The sequence below is a fragment of the Salvelinus namaycush genome, chromosome 27 (assembly GCF_016432855.1).
Source record: "Salvelinus namaycush isolate Seneca chromosome 27, SaNama_1.0, whole genome shotgun sequence".
In the NCBI taxonomy this organism is placed as follows: domain Eukaryota; kingdom Metazoa; phylum Chordata; class Actinopteri; order Salmoniformes; family Salmonidae; genus Salvelinus; species Salvelinus namaycush.
The window spans coordinates 9,193,926-9,217,723 of NC_052333.1; the positions used below are offsets into that span (position 1 = coordinate 9,193,926).

The following is a 23,798-nucleotide window of genomic DNA, read 5'->3' on the forward strand; positions in this document are numbered from 1 at the left end:
TTGAGGTCGGATGATTATGGAGGCCAGGTTATCTGATGCAGCACTCCATCACTCTCCTTCTTGGTCAAATAGCCCTTACACAGTCTGGAGGTGTTGGGTCATTGTCATGTTGAAAAACAAATGATAGTCTCACTAAGCGCAAAACCAGATGGGATGGCGTATCCCTGTAGAATTCTGTGGTAGCCATGCTGGTTAAGTGTGCCTTGAATTCTAAATAAATCACAAACAGTGTCACCAGCAAAGCACCCCCACCATCACACCTCCTCCTCCATGCTTCACGATGGGAACCACACATGCAGAGATCATCCGTTCACCTACTCTCTCGTCTCACGAAGACATGGCCGTTGGAACCAAAAATCTCAAATGTGGACTCCTCAGACCAAAGCACAGATTTCCACTGGTCTAATGTCCATTGCTCGTGTTTCTTGGCCCATGCAAGTGTCTTCTTCTTATTGGTGTCCTTTAGTAGTGGTTTCTTTGCAGCAATTTGACAATGAAGGCCTGATTCACGCAGTCTCCTCTAAACAATTGATGTTGAGATGTGTCTGTTAATTGAACTCTGAAGTATTTATTTTGGCTGCAATTTCTGAGGCCGGTAACTCTAAATGAACTTATCCTCTGCAGCAGAGGAAACTCTGGTTCTTCTTTTCCTGTGGCGGTCCTCATAGGAGCGTTTCATCATAGCGCTTGATCGTTTTTGTGACTGCACTTGAAGGAACTTTCAAAGTTCTTGAAATTTTATGTCTTTTCATGTCTTAAAGTAATGATGGACTGTCTTTTCTCTTTGCTTATTTGAGCTGTTCTTGACATAATATGGAATTCCACAAATTAAACAAGGCACACATGTTAATTGGAATGCATTCCAGGTGACTACTATTTTTTAATAGTAAAAAATAAAGGAAAACCCTTGAATGAGTAGGTGTGTCCAAACTTTTGACTGGTACCTGATGTGGTTTGAAGAAAATACATACATACCAACCAAGAATACAATTCTTAAAAGTTTTACTTTGTATTATTATTATTCAGAAATGAAACATTACACATTAAATACTTTTTCCAGAATGGTACTAGAAAAATGGTACATTAATATGATTACAAACTCAGTTTCATCCAATCGATTCCATTTTATGGACAGTTCCTAAAAATATCTTGAATTAATAACAATTTTTTTTTATGATGGTAAAGGCCACATGGAATGAACAGCATTAGAATTAAATCCAGTTGGATCCAGCATATTGATTTTAAAAAGTAGTTGTCAACATAGAGAACAGGGTGCCATGTGGGATGCATCCAGAGTACTGTGTCCCAAACAGACAGAACATCACACTTTATGATGTACGGTGATAGAGGAGCGCCACGCCATTCTATGACCTGCCAGAAAGATATTAAGCAAACCAGGTGAATGGTCACTTATCAATTTTGCTGCGGCCATATACCATGTCAAATAACATACAATAAAACATGTTTTACAATGTAGGGACATGCCTGGAATACCAGATGACTAAGAAAACCGTAAATAACGCTACTATAACTCAGGAAAAACAATCTCATATTTATTCAACTCCCTGGCGCAAAAATATGTCTGCATTCCAAATGGTACTCTATAGTGCACTACTTTGGACCCTGTCCAAAATCAATAGGTTGACATATTGTGATTCACCCGGTCGTGTTTAAATAAAACTGACTCTTGTCAATGTACTTAGAAAACATGTTATGAACTGTGGCCATGGGATATAAAAAGGTATAAATCAAATCTCATATCCCTATTTCAATTGAAGTGATCCAGAGATCCTGCACGTAAACTCCGGTGTGTGTGTGTGTGTGTGTGTGTGTGTGTATGCATGTGTGTTAGTGAGTGTGTGTCCAACGTCCCCCTAAACGCAACAGCCATACCACTAGGCTAAGCGAACAGGGATCAATGCAGCACTCCATTCACCCACAATCTCCTTGCATAAGATATCAATCTTAAAGTACACTTAGGCTATATCTCAAATGACACCTTACGCCCTATAGCAGCCAACTGGCGGTTCCGGATCCGGACCCAGAACAGGGTCAATACGGACCGCAGGTCCTGACTAAATAAATAAATAGTATTTATTTTTTGGGAAATGAAACTTACTGTTGAGTTATAATAGTAGAATGCACAAGGCAATATCTTGAAATTTGGTTGTGTATGGACAGTTTTCCTTCCTCCACTGACAGACCTTAGAGAGCTATTTATAACCTGTCAGAAAAATGTCCAGTTAATTACCACTAGCGCATGTCAACTAGATAGGAAAGTTAGGCTAACCAGCTACCTACATCTTGTAGTTATCGTGGCCAGATTACATGCCCAGGGGCCTCCATCCCAAGGGAACCCCGGCTGATTTTGTTGAGCCACTCAGGTATCATATGAACACACATAAGACATGTCAACATGTGTAGAATTGCAGGAAATTTGTTTTAAAAAACAGCAACTTTATTTTTTATATCTGGCAAAAAGAGGGGTGTAAACAGTTTGAACAGCTTGGGGGTCGCAACGTTAGGGTTTGTTACTACGACAAATTACAATATCCATCCGGACCATTGCCACAGAGGAAATGTATGTGACCGGACCTTCTCAAATAGTAGGCGAGTACCCCTGCACTATAGTACACTATATAGGGATAAGGTAGGTATCATTTGAGATTTGTCCTTAATCTCTTTTAATAAAAATGTGGATTTGTTTTAGAATTCCATGCGTATCTTTCCATATCTCTTTTTGCATCAGGTAAGGCACTTCTGGGTAAAATGGCCCAAATGATGGCCTTAAGGAACATTTATTGTCAACAATTGTTTTCCCCATTTGTTATTGCAATTGCAATACATAAAGTCAAGTGGCTCATTTAACTTAGTGCTGAATTAATAAATCCACGCTGACATCAACGATGATCAATAAGTAAGTAAATAAACATTGAGTAAATATATCATTTAAAATAAACAAGAATTATAATATAATTAACACACCCAATATAGCTACGTTAAGTCTTAGTAGCTTCACTCTATTAGGAAAATAACAATCTCACTAGGAGTCAACTGCATTGACAAGATGCATGTTAGACCAAAAAACAATGAAAAACCACAAGTATTCCTTCTTTCAGAAATGTTTAAATTGCTTACCGTGAGTTATCCAAATTCATAATTGTGATTCATGAACACAACTTAAGACCGGAGTGGAATTTCTCCTACTACCAGTAATCGTGTGGCTAAAGAGGTACTGTGTGTTGTCTTAAGCCTAGAAGCGGAGCCAATCGAAAGTTATAAAGCCCCTCCACGATTCTGTCATCGCAATTTTTTTGTGTGCAATCAAAAATTTCATCACATATTTTGCGAGGGCTTGCAAATTTGACCAATCACCACACTAATTTCTGCATAAAAAAGTCAAATCATTGCAATATTACCGCATAAAACAGATCCATTACCGCAGTACAAAAAGAGGGGGCGCAAATTAACCAATCACAGCATAATATGGTTCAATCAAGCTACACGGCAACAAATGTTTCTCTCGTCAGCGCACTTTCGCGACAAATTGAACACAATTGTTGCATACTGCCATGCAAGATTATTTTGCCCGAAAATATCACAAAAAAAAAAAAAATCTTGGAGGGACTGGTTGAAGTAGTAAGCACGTATTTAAAAAATAAAATATGTATAAAACAAAATATTAGGCTCCCAAAAATACCTGAACAATTAACAACTCACATCACTGAGCTGAGAACATGCTGGATGGAGTGAAAAAGATCAGCACACAAGATGGAAGCTTTGGCTCCGTCTAGAGGTTGAGTCTGAGATTTCCAGCTATAATGTAATGCGCAAGTACATAAGAGTCTGTCATGATCACTGCAATGCCCAAAAACATCCACGACCAGCTGCTAAGTGGTCCTGTGTTCCAGAGAAAGAGAGAGGTAAGAACGAAAGTGAGAATAAAAAGTAGGAGTGGCTTTCAGTCAGATGAACAGACAGGTCATTAAATCCCACACATAAAAATGTGTTAAATATCCCAGTCCATTCCAACATCCTTCGTCTCCCAGGTTTTCACAAATGTGCGAAAACGTCAATGTTGACGTTGTCCAGCAAGCACACGGTTGTGCATAGATACAGGAGGTGAGAACGGTTCTCCTGACCAGGGTCATATTCATTAGAGCACAACATTTACAAACCGTGTGCAACAGAAAACAAATTATTCCTATTAGACTACTTCAGATAGAACCTCGCCGTTTTGGACCATTTTCTTCTGTTTTGTATCTAGTGACTACGACCCAGGTCATCTCCACGGCATAAGGGCGCTGGACCTGAGTATTGGTCTTGGGGGCCCTCCAACCCTCACCCTCTATCCCAGGGGTAAGAGTTTGGTTGACCCTCTACCCCAGGGATAGGGATTTCGGCTGGCCCGTTCCACTACGCCCCCCTCTCCTCAAAAAACCACTTCTGGTTGGCGTGGTCTGAGCAAGGCCGCAGGGCAGGGGCAGGGGTGCCGTTGTCAGTCTTGTCCACGGCCTGGACGCACTTCTGCGTCATCACATGGTAGAGGGTGTCGTCCTAGTGGAAAGAAGTTATTAAAAACATGTTACCTTTATTTAAAACAGGTTATTGAAATATAATCTATTTTACAAGCCAGGCCAAATGGACCACTAGTATAGAGTAGAGAAGCACTGTCCTTAAGGCCTATTAACTAATGCTGGTCCCAATTAACTAATGCTGGTCTTAATCCTTCCCTTTAACCAACTAATATCTACCTAAACAACCAAGTCTGTGGACTCACTAGCCAATCAATAAAAAAAGAAGATTTTAACAGCAGTAGGACTGGCTACAACCCTGGAGAAGTGAAGTTGTGAACCACTGGTGTGTAGACTACATCCAGGAACAAGAGACTACATACAGGCATTACAGAGAGGGGAGCTGTGCAGTGTGAAGAGTCAGAAACTGTCCCTAGCCTTCTGTCAATTGCTCTCTCTCTCTCTCTCTCTCTAGCTATTAACATGTTTGGAAACCAGGGGAGCAACTTTGATTTTAGAAGTGGGAGGGACATCATTTATTTTTTTATCCAGTCCGATAAACATTTCAAACAGCCTAACCGACCGCTCGGAGGCGTCGGCATGGTCCTAAAGCACACCGTGGCCTTGTTTTGTATCACATTCCAATGATAAAACTGGGGGGGGACAAAAATGCAAATGTGGGGGGGACTTTCACCCGTCCCCAGTGAAAGTTGCTCCCCTGCTGGAAACACTGAACACGTACCTGTACTAAACTACCACAACAAGCATGGACTGTGCACCCAGTCAATAGGCTACCTCAATGCTTTATGATCCATTGTGTACCAAACGCCACAAAAACACTTATCACCTGAGATACATCAAAGCTATCCAGAAGACATTATTTAATCATGTGACCCCTACTCCAGAGAGAGACTAGGACTATTAACATCTACTATAGTGATACTGGGATGAGTCTGTATCTGAGGGGAGTTGGAGTCTGTGGAGGATAAGGACTCGAGAAAGAGAAAGAAAGAGCGAGAGAGAGAGTGCTGACAGAGGTACTGCTGAAAGAGTGTGAAAATGGGAGATCTGAGAGAGAGTGAAAATGGGAGATCAGAGAGAGTGAAAATGGGAGATCAGAGAGAGTGAAAATGGGAGAGCTGAGAGAGAGTGAAAATGGGAGATCTGAGAGAGAGTGAAAATGGGAGAGCTGAGAGAGAGTGAAAATGGGAGAGCTGAGAGAGAGTGAAAATGGGAGATCTGAGAGAGAGTGAAAATGGGAGATCTGAGAGAGAGTGAAAATGGGAGATCTGAGAGAGAGTGAAAATGGGAGATCTGAGAGAGAGTGAAAATGGGAGATCTGAGAGAGAGTGAAAATGGGAGATCTGAGAGAGTGAAAATGGGAGAGCTGAGAGAGTGAAAATGGGAGAGCTGAGAGAGTGAAAATGGGAGAGCTGAGAGGGAGAGAGATAGATAAAGCCATCACGTACAGAGAGATTAACCTAGAGAAGAGTCCCCTAAGCAAGCTGGTCATTGGGCTCTGTTCACAAACAACCCCAGGACTGTTTGTGTTTGGAATGTTTACTGTTCATTTTTGATTGTTTATTTCAGTTTTGTTAATTATCTATTTCACTTGCTTTGGCAATGTTAACATATGTTTCCCGTGCCAATAAGGCCCTTTGAATTGAATTGATTTGATAGAGCGAGGTAGCGCTGAGAGAAAAATGAGAGCTGAGAGGGGAGAGGGCTTAATGTGAGTATTTGTCAAAGCTTCCCTTTGAACATGCTCTGAATGCATCGAGGCCGCTCCAACCAGAAAATCAACAGAACAGACAGAACACAAGAGTGCTTAGTGAAAACCAACATTTAGCTACACCCGTACTGTACTCTACTGTATATACTGCCTTCAGAACCCCTTGATTTCCCCCACATTTTGTTGTGTTACAAAGTGGGATTAAAACGGAATGTGTTGTCAATTTTTGTCAACAATCTACTCAAAATACTCTTTCGGTTACTGGCCAAACGCTCTAACCACTAGTCAGATCACCATTGGGCTCATGATGAAATCCCTGAGAAGTTTCCTTCCTCTCCAGCAACTGAGTTAGGAAGGACGCCTGTATCTTTGTAGTGACTGGGTGTATTGATACACCATCCAAAGTGTAATTAATAACTGCACCATGCTCAAAGGAGCACTTAAGTGTGTGTGTTTTTTTTTTTTACCCATCTACCCTTCTTTGCAAACCATTGGAAAACCCTTCCTGGCCTTTGTGGCTGAGTCTGTGCTTTAAATTCACAAATTCACTGAGTGACCTTACAGATAATTGTATGTGTGGGGTACATAGATGGGGTAGTCATTTAAAAATCATGTTACACAAAATTATTGCACACAGAGTGAGTCCATGCAACTTATGTGACTTAAGTACACTCTTACTCCTGAATTTATTTATGCTTGCCATAACAAAAATGGTTGAATACTTAGACTCAAGACATTTCAGCTTTTCATTTTTAATTAATTTGTAAACATTTCTCAACATATAGTTCCACTTTGACATTATGGGATATTTTGTGTAGATTAGGGACACACAAAAAATCTACATTAAATCCATTTTAAATTCAGGCTGTAACACAACAAAATGTGGGAAAAGTCCAGGGGTGTGAATACTTTCTGATGGCTCTGTACGTCCATGTGTTCATCTGGGTTTTCTACTCTCCTCTCCACCTTCTTCAGAGGAGGCTGGTGGACAGAGATCTAAGAGGACTGGTTCTTTGTAATGGTTGAATGGAACGGTATCAAAACATATGATTTCCATGTGTTTGATACCCTTACACGGCAGGTAGCCTAGTTTTGGGCCAGTAACCGAAAGGTTGCTAGTTCGAATCCCCGAGCTGACAAGGTAAAAATCTGCCGTTCTGCCCCTGAACAGGCAGTTAACCCACTGTTCCTAGGCCGTCATTGAAAATAAGAATTTGTTCTTAACTGACTTGCCTAGTTAAAATAAAGGTTAAATACATTTTAAAAACATTGATTCCATTACAAAATTCCTGTACACCTATATCTCTGGCCACCATCCACCACTGACCCTTTCCTCTGCTCCCTGTTTGCTGCCATGACGTGGGATGAACACACAGTCCCCATCCAGCTCACCTCTCTGAGGACAAACTTCTGGTCCTGTGGTACAGTCTGCCGGGGTTTCCTGCACAGGTGCACGGTCAGGTAGTTGGAGACAGCGTCCCCCACAGCGCACCCTGCTGGCTCCCTGGTGTTATAGCGGATCTCCCTACTCTCATTGGAGTACTCAAAAAACTGCAACAGGAGAGACGAAGAGCGTGTGCGTGGTTCGTGGAGTTTTTGTTGTGTTCCATACAGCTGACCTCACACACAATGGTACCTGTTTTCTTCACTTTCATTTTGCTCCAAATACACATAATACTTTTGTACTTGTCAATGTACATTATAATCTGAAGCCCTGAGTCAAATATCATTTCCATTACCACATGCTGTCTGCCAGGCCCAGTTAAAAATCAAATGACCATTACATTCAAGTTTCGCCTCTCCCATTTACTCATTGGTTTTCACGAGCATACTAACCCATGTGGGTGATTAAAAGATGAACGAGGAGAGATTAAATCAAAGAAAATTAACTAGGTTTCTCCTTTATCTGTGGACTAATGGTCAGAGTAGAGCACACACGACTTTGTATGACTCAAAATAGGTTAAATTCTACAAAGATCCACCAGAAAAAGAAGGTAAAATAATCCAAAGCTTTCCTTCCTGGACAAATGATCTAGCAACAGCAAGCTAGCTAAATGTCCATGAATGCTTCATGTGTTTCAACCTGTCCCCAAACTAATATAGTTGGTTAGGCATTTTAATCTGCGCGTTATGAACCCGTCTGCTGGGTGTAGACAAAATCAACATGCGCACGGAAATGCACGTGCAGGGCCGGTTTGGTCAAGGTGTTAGGCTATTAGCCATGAAAGCACTGTAAGCATTGTTTAACCATGACAGATGATGAGACGTCATTTGTTCTTAACTGACTTGCCTAGTTAAAAAAAGGTTAAATTAAAAAAAATGCTAAACAAAAATCTAAGCTAACAACACTAGACAACAATCACTGCAGTCCTGAAAACAATATAGGCTAGCACACCAGTGTCTGAACCACTACTAAATGAAGGACATGGAGAGTAAAGATGGAGCCATAGCTACCTGGTTTTAAATGAAGGACATGGAGACTAAAGATGGAGCCATAGCTACATGGTTTTAAATGAAGGATATGGAGACTAAAGATGGAGCCATAGCTACATGGTTTTAAATGAAGGACATGGAGACTAAAGATGGAGCCATAGCTACCTGGTTTTAAATGAAGGACATGGAGAGTAAAGATGGAGCCATAGCTACCTGGTTTTAAATGAAGGACATGGAGACTAAAGATGGAGCCATAGCTACCTGGTTTTAAATGAAGGACATGGAGAGTAAAGATGGAGCCATAGCTACCTGGTTTTAAATGAAGGACATGGAGACTAAAGATGGAGCCATAGCTACCTGGTTTTAAATGAAGGACATGGAGACTAAAGATGGAGCCATAGCTACCTGGTTTTAAATGAAGGACATGGAGACTAAAGATGGAGCCATAGCTACCTGGTTTTGTCCCATGCCATGACAGGGGTAGAGGATGATCCGGTGGCCCACCAGGTTATGGTCGTCAGGAGGGTTGTAGTCAAAGCAGTAGCTGGACATGCCTCTGTTCTTCAGCTAAAGGGAAACAACATGCAGATGCTGCTGTTAAAGTACAGCTATGAGTGTGGGGAGTCAAGGGAAAGTTCAGTCAAGTTGCCTATGATAACACACTTGAGTGCACTATCCCTTTAATAAACACAGATTCATTAATGTGGTACATTTACTTAAGTAAAAATACTTTAAAGTACTACTTATGTCGGGTTTTTTGGTATCTGTACTTTTTTATATTTTTGCCAACTTTGCCAACTTTGAAAATAATGTACTTTTTACTCTATACATTTTTCCTGACACCCAAAAGTACTTGTTACATTTTGACAGGAAAATGGTCCAATTCACACACTTATCAAGAGAACATGCCTGGTCATCCCTACTGCCTCTGATCTGGTGGACTCACTAAACACAATCACTTAGTTCGTAAGTTATGTCTGAGTGTTGGAGTGTGCCCCTGGTTATCCGTTAACAAAAAAAACATAGGGATGTCTGGTTTGCTTAATATAAGGAAGTTAAAATGATTTATACTTTTACTTTTGATACTTAAGGTCATTTTAGCAATTCCATTTACTTTTGATACTTAAGTATGTTTAAAACCAAATACCTTTAGACAAGTAGCATTTTACTGGGTGACTTTCCCTTGAGTTACACTGTGCAAATGTGAGGTCGCCTGGGTTGAAAACGACAACACGTGTTTCTTATTGGACAAGTTCAGGTAGTTTCAGTCCGTTTCCTTCTGTTTGGTGCCTAACAAATACAACCTTCTGTTTGGTGCCTAACTAATACAACCTTCTGTTTGGTGCCTAACTAATACAACCTTCTGTTTGGTGCCTAACTAATACAACCTTCTGTTTGGTTCCTAACTAATACAACCTTCTGTTTGGTGCCTAACTAATACAACCTTCTGTTTGGTGCCTAACTAATACAACCTTGGAGTCAAAATGGTAGCATTCTCCTCACCATTCCAAACATCCCAGGCCTGTCCTCAGGGACGTGGATATCAGGATAGATGTTCTCCAGGTACCACTTGAAGTCCTTACATCCCAGCTGGGTCCTGAGCCTCCTCCTGTCTGTCACATCCCCAAAGGCTTCCTGACAACAACAACAAAACAAGAGACTTTAAAATTATATCATTATATTTATTTTGAGGCCATGCAGTCATGAGCTCAGAAGTAAATGTTCAACTGACTTCCTGTCTGTTTGAGTCTCTTGGTATTATTCTGTGAACTGACAAACAGCACCATCTATGGTTTTTCAAAAGTTCCCATAAACACACAAATCCACCACATACACTGACACTACAAAAACAGACTTTTGCATCACACTCCTCTTTTGTTGTACACAATCTCAACTCAAACGTAAGCACTCCTCCCACACACACACACAAACACTGCCCACTAGCAGACCACCACTGCATCCTGGTCACTGTTAGCACAAATACACTCCAATCCACAGTCTAGGGTTGCAAAATTCCCAAGGTTTTTCAGAAATCAAATTTGATTTGTCACACGCTTCGTAAACAACAGGTGTAGAGTAACAGTGAAATGCTTACGAGCCCTTCCCAACAATGCAAAGAAAAAGAAAATAGAGAAATAATAGAAAAGTCAAACAAGTAATAATAAATACACTGAGTAACGATAACTTGGCTATATACACAAGGTACCAGTACTGAGTCGATATACAGTATGTACAGTTGAAGTAGGAAGTTTACATACACTTAGGTTGTTGTCATTAAAACTCGTTATTCAACCACTCCACAAATGTCTTGTTAACAAACTATGGCTTCGGAAAGTCGGTTAGGACATCTACTTTATATGTCCTATATCGACATAACCTGAAAGGCCGCTCAGCATGGAAGAAGGCACTGCTCCAAAACCACCATAAAAAAGCCAGACTACGGTTTGCAACTGCACATGGGGACAAAGATCATGCTTTTTGGAGAAATGTCCTCTGGTCTGATGAAACAAAAATAGAACTGTTTGACCATAATGACCATTGTTATGTTCGGAGGAAAAAGGGGGAGGTTTGCAAGCCGAAGAACACCACAATCATGTGGATATATTGAAGCAACATCTCAAGACATCAGTCAGGAAGTTAAAGCTTGGTCGCAAATGGGCCTTCCAAATGGACAATGACCCCAAGCATACTTCCGAAGTTGTGGCAAAATGGCTTAAGGACAACAAAGTCAAGGTATTGGAGTGGCCATCACAAAGCCCTGACCTCAATCCCATAGAAGATTTGTGGGCAGAACTGAAAAAGCGTGTGCGAGCAAGGAGGCCTACAAACCTGACTCAGTTACACCAGCTCTGTCAGGAGGAATGGGCCAAAATTCACCCAACTTATTGTGGATGGCTACCCAAAACATTTGCCAAGTTAAACAATTTAAAGGAAATGCTACCAAATACTAATTGAGTGTATGTAAACTTCTGACCCACTGTGAATGTGATGAAAGAAATAAAAGCTGAAATAAATCACTCTACTATTATTCTGACATTTGACATTCTTAAAATAGAGTGGTGATCCTAACTGACCTAATACAGGGAATTTTTACTAGGATTAAATGTCAGGAATTGTGAAAAACTGAGTTTAAATGTATTTGGCCAAGGTGTTTGTAATCATCCAACTTCAACTGTACATATAACGAGGAATAAAGTGACATAATAAACAGTAGCAGCACTGTTTGCAAGGAGTCCAAAAGGTTTGTGCAAAAAGGGTTAATGTAGATAGCTAATCAAATAGCTACTCAGACTAACTATTTAGCAGTCTTATGGCTCGGGGGGAGAAGCTGTTCAGGGTCTTGTTGGTTCTAGACTTGGTGCATCGGCACCACTTGCCGTGCGGTAGCAGAGAGAACAGTGTATGACTTGGGTGGCTGGAACATTTGACATTTTTTAGGGCCTACCTGCCTGGTATAGAGGATACATGGATCTCGGCAGAGAGCTCTGCTCCAGTGATGTACTGGGCCGTACGGTCGGATGCCAAGCAGTTGCCATACCAAGCGGTGATTGTTAGGTGTTAGTTATGGTCCACAGAGGAGTGTTGGGGACAGGAACATCTGCTTGGAGACAAGCCCCTGTTGGAGGAAGGTGACTGCCCCCTACTGTTGGAGGAAGGTGACTGCCCCCTACTGTTGGAGGAAGGTGACTGCCCCCTACTGTTGGAGGAAGTTGACTGCCCCCTACTGTTGGAGGAAGTTGACTGCCCCCTACTGTTGGAGGAAGGTGACTGCCCCCTACTGTTGGAGGAAGGTGACTGCCCCCTACTGTTGGAGGAAGGTGACTGCCCCCTACTGTTGGAGGAAGGTGACTGCCCCCTACTGTTGGAGGAAGGTGACTGCCCCCTACTGTTGGAGGAAGGTGAAAGATGGGAGCGGCATGCCTGAACATCTCTAATTGATTGCCCATCAATTGATTTAGACCCCAGAGAAGGAAGGTAATCAAGTCAGGGGAGACAGGAGGGTGGGGCAGTAAGGGCCAGTAGGGGGCAGTCTTAGAGGAATTATTAGGCTTACAAAAACTTTCCAACCATCCCAGGTTTTCCAGACATCCCGAGTTAGAAGATTCCTGGAATCAGGAAGGAATAAGCAGGACATCCGGGAACGCTCCAAACGGGATTTCTGTTAGTAAGTAGTAAAATGGAGGTTTCAACTGGTGTGAATTAAAAGTTGAACAGGAAACAAGCCTGAGGAATATTAGTCCAACCATTAGAAAACAACATCCCATTGCTTGACAGGAGCTTTATCAATTTGAATCACTGGATTCTTGAGAGCGATTGTATCTCATATTTCTACTGAAAAGGTCAGACTGGCACATTCCCCTTCACCTGAATGCCAGGCAGAGAGCACACACACAGAGAGAGAGCGACAGAGAGAGAGTGCGCGAGAGTGCGCGAGGGAGAGAGCGAGGGAGAGAGCGAGAGAGAGAGCGAGAGAGAGAGAGCGAGAGAGAGCGAGAGAGAGCGAGAGAGAGCGAGAGAGAGATAGAGAGCGAGCGAGAGCAAATTGGTGTTTGTGGAGAAGGTAAAGTTCTGCCTAGCACTTCCCACTTGGCAGTTGGCATGTCAACCTCCTCTCAGAAAGCTGAGTGCCATCTGATCCGTGTTTCGTTTAGAGTGCCACACACTGGCAGCATGGTACCCTGGCAGACTTGGGTTCAAATATTATTAGAAATCTTTCAAATACTTTTTGCGTTTGTTTGCATTTGCTTTAGCCTGCCAGGAGTGCCAGATGGGCAAAGTTTGCAATTTTCGAACTATTCCATTGGTTCCATTGCACCAGGCAAGCTAAATCAAGCCCAGTTGAAGTATTTGAAATAATTTCAACTAGTATTTGAACCCAGGCCTGCTGGCAGCCTGGCACCTGGGTTGCCGCAGAACGGAGTATCTTTGACTAACTGAAGGGTGGGTGGGTGATGCCCACTGTCGCTGCGTGGAGCTGTGCCGCTCGATGGTAATCTCACACCGGACGGAGTGTCACCTTGTGTGTCCCGTCCTCATGCATCACAAGTGTCACTCAATCAGGGGAGCATTTACAGAGCAGGGGGCGGGGAGAAGTGTGTGTGTGTGTGTGTGTGTGTGTGTGTGTGTGTGTGTGTGTGTGTGTGTCTTAGACGTAAAAAAATATGAGGGGCTTTTCCCTTCTTTCAGTGTAAGATGGCTGCTCTTAACCATAGAGGTATGATCCACAAGTGTGAATGGAAGTTGTGCTCCTCAGAGGCATGCTTTTATGTGAATTTGATCACTACTTTGAAAAGCTGTGCATGCATACATACAAACTATTACCACCTGCACTACTGGTCCTAACCCACAATCACAGCACCATACACTTCTGATCCTGACCCACAATCACAGCACCATACACTTCTGATCCTGACCCACAATCACAGCACCATACACTACTGGTCCTGACCCACAATCACAGCACCATACACTACTGGTCCTGACCCACAATCACAGCACCATACACTTCTGATCCTGACCCACAATCACAGCACCATACACTACTGGTCCTGACCCACAATCACAGCACCATACACTTCTAATCCTGAGCCACAATCACAGCACCATACACTACTGGTCCTGACCCACAATCACAGCACCATACACTACTGGTCCTGACCCACAATCACAGCACCATACACTTCTGATCCTGACCCACAATCACAGCACCATACACTACTGGTCCTGACCCACAATCACAGCACCATACACTACTGGTCCTGACCCACAATCACAGCACCATACACTTCTGATCCTGACCCACAATCACAGCACCATGCACTTTCAAAAGCCACACATTTTGCTAGCTTTCGCTAGTCCCTGTTCAGGGCTGGCCTACCAGGCGAGCGTGGGGGTTACGGTGGTAGTACAACTCCTTGTAGTCGTCCATCCAGACCTCTGCAGCACGCACGCTGTTGGCCAGGGCCTTACTCCGCGAATAGGGGGCCTTCTTGGGGAAGACATGGCCCACGTGGGAGCAGGGGTGGATCTCCAGGCTGCCCCCGCACTGCCAGATCTAAATAACAACAACAACAGCAACACGAGGACATGATTAGCTACACACCATGATTCAATCAGGCAGCACAATGGGCAGCTTTGTGTGTCTTTCTCAAAGGGGAGGGAGTTCTGTTGTTGTATGGTGGTTTGGTTCTTTCCCACAGGAAGTAACTGAAGGAAAACATGACCTCTGTGCTGGTTTAAATTCTTCAAACGTTGCAACTTTATTGACTGCGGAACCTTAATTGACAGAGGTAACTTTTGGTTCAAAGTTCTTTAATGTAATTTTGATTAGGGGACAGAAAGGTAATTTTTCTTTATCCAAAATGGCATAGTGGTGACCTAGTTATATAATGAAAGTGTCAACATTGCAGCCTTGTGTGAATCCCCACATATTTCATAACAGTATGGTGACCATGGGTTACTGGATTCCAGCGGGTTTTTAACTTATCACAGAAACGTCAGGAAAAAGGCATGGATAAACAGCACAGAGTACAGCAAGCCCAAATGTATCACTCTCGCTCTCACACACAATCTCACTCACACACACACTCTTGCTCGTTCTCTCTCTCACCTACACTCACCCTAAATGAGAACTCTAGGTTCTCTCCTCCCCACACCTCCATGCCTGTGTCATACGTGCCCAGGTAATGGAAATAGTTCTTACTGACAGCAAACAGCCCACCAGCCATAGTAGGAGACCTGGGACCAAAACACACACAGCTTACAGAGCAGATCTTGAAAACTTGTTCCATAATTATCATAAATCATATAGCCTATGGTATGTATAACAATTGTTGATCTCTACATAATATGCATATCAAATTGTTAAACATATATCTTGATAGTTAACTGAGGATTAGACTATTTTCCTCTCCGGTACACTGAAGTTGTTAGGGTACCACAGACCTGGTGACATCGATGGCAGAGCGCCTGTTTCTAATGTAGGGTACCACAGACCTGGTGACATCGATGGCAGAGCGCCTGTTTCTAATGTAGGGTACCACAGACCTGGTGACATCGATGGCAGAGCGCCTGTTTCTAATGTAGGGTACCACAGACCTGGTGACATCGATGGCAGAGCGCCTGTTTCTAATGTAGGGTACCACAGACCTGATGACATCGATGGCAGAGCGCCTGTTTCTAATGTAGGGTACCACAGACCTGATGACATCGATGGCAGAGTGCCTGTTTCTAATGTAGGGTACCACAGACCTGATGACATCGATGGCAGAGTGCCTGTTTCTAATGTAGGGTACCACAGACCTGGTGACATCGATGGCAGAGCGCCTGTTTCTAATGTAGGGTACCACAGACCTGATGACATCGATGGCAGAGCGCCTGTTTCTAATGTAGGGTCCCACAGACCTGGTGACATAGCGCCTGTTTCTAATGTAGGGTACCACAGACCTGGTGACATAGCGCCTGTTTCTAATGTAGGGTACCACAGACCTGATGACATAGTGCCTGTTTCTAATGTAGGGTACCACAGACCTGATGACATCGATGGCAGAGCGCCTGCGTTTCTGCTCATACTCTGGCACCGAGTGCCAGGTGAAGACCAGCCGCCAATCAAAACCTCCGATCTGGGGTTCCCCGGGGTTGCCTAGATACTGGAAGGTGTTCCAGTCGATGACATCAATGACGGGACACACCACAGCGGACGGTTCCTCCTTAATCCTGGGGCAGAGGAGAAGAGAGCAGAAGCAAGCATGGGGCAGGGGGTTGCAGTATAACAGGGTGACGACAGAGAGAAAGGCCTCACCAGGTACCATATGGAACAGGCCTTTGGAGGCTTGGGATTAGTGTGAAAGGGGGTGGGTAAGGAAAATAGTTCACATAGCTACACATATCCAAATCTAGCCAGCAGCACGATACATTCAACCGCAAAGTAGAAGGAATGGAGAGAGGCACTACTGTACATGTGGAAACTAAGGTCCTACGACTAGACTGAAGAACAGTCCTGACCTGGCTCACTACGGGGTTTCTCACCTCTCGAGCAGGGGCTCCAGCCAGCCCCTGTGGCATTCACAGTGGCAGTCGAGAAAGGTCAGCACATCGCCCGTGGCGATGGAGGCCCCCAAGAGCCTGGCCCGCACCAGGCCCTCCCTCTTCCTGGCCCGGATCAGATGCACCTTCTTCAAGCTGGAGATGTAGTTTTCTAACGGCTCCTTCAAATGAGCTGACAGGGAACCAAAAGGGCTGTTTACGTATCATGACAAGAGTGTACATTTCCTCAACTGGGATGTGTGTAACATGCAGGTACAGGGTGTGTAATGGTACAGAATGTGTAATGCTGCTAACAGATGTGCCTGCACTTTGTGGTTTAATTGATAATGACAAGCAAGTAAGAAAGGCTTTTCTTCACTATGTTTTCTTCACTATAGGTATTTCCAAAAGTACTGATTTAGCACCATCTAGTGGCGATGGAAGGAACCACTCAATGTCAAATGGGGAAGTGATGCCCTTTGAGGTTCAGTCAATATTGGTGCCTTTTTAATCCTTAAAAGAAAACACACAAAAACAAAAAAAATTGTGAACCAACACTGGCACTTGACTATTTTCCCCTTACTAGCTCTAACTTTGCTGATAGATACTTTATTGAGGAAACATGTATTTACTATGACTGTGATGTGTGGTTGTCCCACCTAGCTGTCTTAATACGAATGCACTAAGTGTAAGTGGCTCTGGATAAGAGCGTCTGCTAAATGCCTAAAATGTAAACTACTTGTCAGAAATCTGATCAAATATTCGGAGCGACTCCCATGGCCAATACTACGTCATGTGCTGAAAGGGACAAATAGTGGCCTATGAGTAAGGCTGCATGTTTACCAACTGGTATTCAAATATATTTAAAGTTCACTTAAAAACTTTAATTTTGTATTTTGTTCATTAGTCTGTTGTTAACACAATCCCCCCAAAAATGTGCATGTCAGCAGTCAAGTTTTCAAGGTAGAACACTTTCAGTACAGAGCAGAAACTTTGATGATGATGAGTTCGCACTATGTGCACCATCCCTTTAACCTTAACATATTGAATGTCATATTCATCAGATATTGGCTCGCTTTGCCTTTGGCAGACATAGTGATGTCACTCTAGCCAAGCATGTCTGTAAATCTGGGCCCATACAAACAGGGTCTCGGGGTAAGAGTTTAGCCTTTTAGATCACAATTAATACAAATTGCATTGACAGGAGGCACCTGGTCCTAGATCAGCACATACAGGCAAAGGGTGGCTACTTTGAAGAATCGCAAATATAAATATATTTTGATTTTTTAACTCTTTTTTTGGTTACTACATGATTCCATATGTGGTATTTCATAGTTTTGATGTCTTCACTATTATTCTACAATGTAGAAAATAGTAAAAATAAAGAAAAACCCTTGAATGAGTAGGTGTGTCCAAACTTTTGACTGGTACTGTATATACATGATTGTACCTCTGTCACTATAGTCGTCCACCAGCACCACCTCTCGTAGCAGTCTGTCGGGTGAGGTCTCCAGGACACTGTGGACAGTACGTAGCAGTGTGGACCAGGCCTCGTTGTAGAAGGCGATCACCACTGAAGTGGATGGCAATGACCTATAGTCATACTTCTGGTCCTTACAACTGGAGAAGTAAAGAGAAGGAGTTCACTTGTTATAGATCTGTAGCAAGCCTGACCACAGACATCCCCTTTCCATCATGCTTCTCATTGTTTACTCACTGTCATTGACATGACAAGGAGTGTAATTATAGCACAACAGATATGTCACCCTGGCTAATAGATCTGGGCCAGTATTCAAAAAGTGTCTAATAGTAGGAGTGCTGATCTGATCTAGGAAGAAAGAAAATCTGTTCGTTTTTGGTCAATGTTGTTGGTTACCCATATGCTTGGATGTCTGACTGAGATATGGCCGCAGTACTTTATTCATTCTTTGCACATGGCTTAACACGCAACGAGTCATTTAATACCTCATTCCTGGCCCTTTCGTAAACTCAAAATAAACAGTTTAATTAACGAGCTTTGTCAGTGATCTGACTTTATCCAACCTTGCAAAATCAAGCATTGCCTTGCCTGTCATTTAGGCATTTAGAAATACTCAACGAGGTTTGCCACAATCGGTTGATGGCTCCTTCATATTCAGTCAGTCATATTTTAGAAAAGCTCTATAAAATACTCTTATCACAAGGGAATGTTGGGAAAATATCATAAACACCACACTCAAACTCACAGAGGATTCCATCGTTCGGGTAGACTGCGGTGGAGAGATACCAGATCACTCACATAGGTATTAATCTGGTGTTTATTAATACTTTCCTCTTCGTTTCTCTTCTCCTCTCCAACGAGGTTTAATTTGACAGCTCTGCCCATTTCTCCCAAGGCATTTAAATCCAACGTCGGTTTGTCATAAACAGGCTTTTTAAGCATTTCATTTGCAATATCTTGCTCAGTTGGAACCTCTCTTCGACGTGTTCCAGCTATGTCACCGTGATTATTATGCCTGTTTAAAATAAAATATCCCACTATAGACGCCGCAAAAAGGCAAACTATCAACTTCCACCGATTCCTTCGCCGGGAAAGTGCCATCGTGTCTCCCTTCCTCCTTCACGAGATATGTTCATACCCCGTAGGCTACAACAGCATCATGGTGCATTACCAAACCAGATCCACCAAATTCACCATGAACTGGCTTCTGATAATAACTTTGTGCAATGTAAAAGTTCCCCTATTTTGCTTGAATCAACTTTATTTCGAAATGTTTAACAGGGTTGACCAAATTTGACTAGCCAAGTCAAATTTCAACGGTCGTTTTCTGTCATGCAGCGATTGGCTTCCTTGGTCAAAGTTTATTGAAATATGACTTCTCCATAAACGTGATGTTAAAAATGGATTATCATTTACACCCAGATAAAAAAAAAAAGAATCAAGGTCAAATTAATGTGTCCAGCGCTCCATTCTGTCCCAGTAGCACTAAATCCTAATCCATTTTGCGCACCCTACTTATCTTCGCGCCATGGACACAATGTAGCCTACATTAACTATGTCACGTTGTAGCTCTTTACCTGCAACCTACGCACACATTTCAACGGTTTCCGTTAGCGAGCCGCACAAAATCATACACGTCGATACATTTAAGAAGTTTATCAGAAGTTTATCAGTCACTAATCTTTCTCCAGTGTCACGAGTTGTTGTATCAACAAACGACGCTGTGCAAACAATGTCTTCTGCGTTCCAGGAAACTGTAACGAAAAAAATTGTTACAGTTTAACAATGTTACAGCTGCTTCGTTTCGATATCGTATTCATAATTATGCAAATGCATGAAGCATTAAATTGACTGCTTCCGGGTTGGCAACAAGTAGTAAAAAAAAGTACAATATCACGTGACTGTAGTTTACTGTAGTTTTCATGCACTGATTCCAAAGAGACTACTGATATTCCGTGTTCTTGTATGAACAGAGCTTGTGTTATTAAATATATGATTTGACATTTGTTTAACATTTACGGGTGCAATAAAGTCATCTTCATTATGGACAAATATTCTTACATTATTTATCTTAGCACTGTTGAATGTCACTTAGCCCTAAATATATTTTAAATAGTCTAGTTTGAAGCAAACATCTTTAAGAAAATGAAAATGATCAATAATTGAGGTAACTGTTCAGAGTGAGAAGGTAATTTGGGTGCCATACTGTTTGATTGAATACTCTTAGTGTCAAAACAACAAAGAGAAAAGGTAACCAGAGTGTTGTAATATATCATGGTACACTGACCTGTCTGTCTTACTATCTCTGGAGGAAAACATATATTAGCCTGGATGAGGACATTTTCATAAAAAATAAACAGTCAACACTTCTCTGTCAAGAAGCCAACTAATATGGTACTACATTAACCTCCAGTTAATTGGCTTCATTTCCATGGTGCTTATGACGCAATATCTCAAGGTGCTATCCAGAGTAATGCACATGCTACAGCATTTCACAAGTGTCATTTACATAATTTCTGGCAAGCAAAATGTATTTAGGATTACACTTCGCTGAGCCTGAAGATTATTCTACCATTTCACACAAAGCCATGGAGTAATTTGATTGGATAAGTAGTAAACACCAGAGGCTCTGGTAATGTAATGTACTAAAGAATGTTGGAAATCCTGATTGTTTAATTGCTCATGGTAAGGTTTAAAAAGCAGTTAGGGGGGTACTAAGTTAACATTTGGAATTGTTTTAAGAAGGTCATACCATGGATCATTTAACTATTTGAGTTAGAATTTTAGGACCCCTTTAGGTATTAAAAAAATTACATATACTTTTTTGTTGTTGTTCAAATATTGAATTTGGTCTTCACTACTATAGAAACGCATTGAGTAACACATTCATAAATAAAAATTAAAAAAAGACTTCAAATATTCATCATAAGAATAAGGTTTTGAAGTGTCTGTCCTATATCTAGGAGATATAAGAAAGCTCAGAAAATATATATATTTTTGGATTTAAACGCTTATTTTTGTTGGCACAAAACGGCCTCCATACTTCCATTCGTTTGTATGGGTTACCTTCAGAGGAGTCCCGTGACACTGGTAGGGGTCAGAGCAAAATAGAGAACACCATCGTGTTCGTAAGATTCTCCCCTTTCCATAGTGGTCATAATAGCCAAACCGTTCGGACGCTACAGACGGTTTCGTGAAGGACCACATGTTCGGGATGTCTGGTGGTCTGACACACACCGCTGTAGCTATGCCACCTTTCACCGCTGATGCGGAAGGCCGACATAGTCGGATGAGGTGGATTGAGACAGTCTATGCAAAACAACAACATATCTCTAGTTTAAACTGACAGATTTTGATGGGGATTAGGTTGTTTAAAATAATAGACTCTTAAGGATTAAAACGGCATCACTTCCCCATTTGACATTGAGTGGTTCCTTCCATCGCCACTAGATGGTGCTAAATCAGTACATTTGGAAATACCTATAGTGAAGAAAAGCCTTTCTTTCTTGCTTGTCAAAGTTCACTGGAGTCTTGTGTCAGTACTAAAATAAATAAAACCAACTCCTTTGGATTCATTGTTCAGTGAGTTAAAAGGCATTGATCTAGCAATCCTCCAAAACTCTCGGTAGCTCTGTTGGGCTCTGGTTTAGGGAAGGGTCTGGCCGGGGTAGGCCGCCACTGTAAATCTTAACTGACGTGCCTAGTTAAATAAAGGTTAAATAAAAAAAATGTCAACACCAATTTTATTTTGACCCTTTTATTCTTCACTGGTACAAACAATAATCCCCACCACCTCTTGTGCTTATTAAATCAGTTCAGTAGTTTAAATACACCACATCCCATTCAGGTCCCTTTATACCAAGAAATATCCTATTAAGCTGGAGTCATTTTGAATGATCAAACAATCATTACAAATATTTGATATGAAGAAAAAAAAATGCCCTCGTGCAAAGGACCACAAAAAGACCATTAGGAAAACCAGTCTGCGGCGGTACAACTGATTTCAATAAGCACTTCAATAGCAACAAACACAGAATCATTGTTATTAAGGCCATAATGTGCTTCTGGAATCCCAATCAAGGGAACATGATATTATAGGAAAGGTTCAGGTTAGGAGAGAGAGTAAGAGCAGAGTGCAGGTGTTGATGTAAGTCTGTCAAAGACAAGGGAATCTGTTGTGTGGCAGGTTTAAGAGAATCAATCCCTTGAGAGATCAGCAATTGATGCATGATACAGTATAAATGCTACAAGTAAGCAATGCTGTGACATGCTTGTGTTAGTTGCAATGGTGAGGCCTTGGAAGAGAGCAGACAACATTGCTATAGACCAAGACTTATATGAGAATATTGCCACTATGAAAGTAAAATGAACATCTTTATAATTGTATGTTAGGCACATTTGATTTTTATTTATTTTTTATTTTTTATAGATTAAAATATGTGTAAAAGAATTCTGCCCAAATTTTTTAACTGTGCCTCAGTTTTTGAATCCACAGCACAGTGAAGACTCCCAGACAACAATGTCAGACATCCCACCATCCTCAGGCAATGGAAAATTGCACTTAGCACAAGCTTAAGTGTTTCAAGTCTTGTTCGAATAGCCCGATTTCAACCTACTTTGAACAGTCTCCAAACAGAGAGACGGACGCTGGTGAGTAGAACACATACAGCCCACTAGCACGACAGGGTCCTCTTAACTCCACATAAACAACAAGATGGGGCTTGTATAGTTAAGTCTCATATGATACAAAGCTTTGGGACTTATTCAGCTATCTCAAAGGGTTATCTTTGAATTGCAAACCTCAGATTAACCACACATAGAAAAGAGTAATCATTTAGACCTCTAAATGAATCGTTTTAATGTACTAAAAACTTTTTTATCTTATTTTAAGGACAACACCATTCAATTATTTTGTTGTGGTCTACCTGTAAAAAAAACACCACCAAAATATTCTATAAAATCATTCTGTAGTGCAACAGTACTTGTTCGAATCTATGCCGATCCCACTGAATTAAAAAACAAAACTCCCATGATCCCTGCCATTGATCCTCTTTGAAACCAGTCTTTTAGATCTGACACCACTAGACAATCGTGGACTGTTCCTTCAAGCTTTCTTATTGTTTTTCAGCCCACATAGTGACAGGAAGGAAAGATCAACAAAACTAGGTCATTCTGACAGACGGACATAAATACTGTCACCTCAGGTGTGGACCCCACTTGGTTTGCAAAGGCACTTTAAATGAGGAAGTCTTCCCACAGGGAACAAGTAGGTAGTTTGCTGAGGGGCTTTGCTGGGTCCCTCTTTAAAAATCCTGCCTCTCAATCGTCCACCGTGGAACTGTAATTGCACTTAGGTCAAAGGTCAATTAGGGTTAGGGTGAGGCTAGTTCCTCCCATTCTCAAACTTCCAGCGCTGGTGCTTGTCCTCGGGAGTGCACGTCCTTATCTGGACGTCCGCTCGCCCCTCGGCTGTGCGGTAGGAGGTGACACACATGTCTGAGTGAGGGTGGTATATGGTCCCGTCCTGAAGTGGTAATACAGAGACATCCAGGTAAGACACTACAGCTATGGAAGAGTTGAATATAGTCCATTTCTAACTGACAAGACAACTTGT

The 23,798-nt window shown here is 42.0% G+C and overlaps 2 protein-coding genes across 4 annotated transcripts in view; both read right to left on the reverse strand.

The window, feature by feature from the left end:
- Positions 1–910: 910 nt before the first annotated feature.
- LOC120022499 (polypeptide N-acetylgalactosaminyltransferase 12-like) lies at positions 911–19,990 on the reverse strand. Its single transcript, XM_038966441.1, has 10 exons — positions 18,930–19,990; positions 18,155–18,324; positions 16,708–16,897; positions 16,210–16,395; positions 15,300–15,417; positions 14,558–14,734; positions 10,183–10,314; positions 9,133–9,246; positions 7,639–7,797; positions 911–4,557 (listed from the first exon to the last, which is right to left on the reverse strand). Exons 1-10 carry the CDS (start codon positions 19,283–19,285, stop codon positions 4,417–4,419), a joined length of 1,743 nt encoding a protein of 580 aa, XP_038822369.1. The 5' UTR covers positions 19,286–19,990; the 3' UTR covers positions 911–4,416.
- Positions 19,991–21,931: 1,941 nt separating this feature from the next.
- Positions 21,932–23,798, reverse strand: part of LOC120022435 (polypeptide N-acetylgalactosaminyltransferase 4-like) — a 45,474-nt gene continuing 43,607 nt past the window's right edge. For all 3 annotated transcript variants that reach the window (XM_038966332.1, XM_038966329.1, XM_038966330.1), the window contains exon 11: positions 21,932–23,708. In XM_038966332.1, coding sequence (XP_038822260.1) covers positions 23,568–23,708 — 141 coding nt within the window. In that variant the 3' untranslated portion in view covers positions 21,932–23,567. The remainder of the gene's footprint in view (positions 23,709–23,798) is intronic.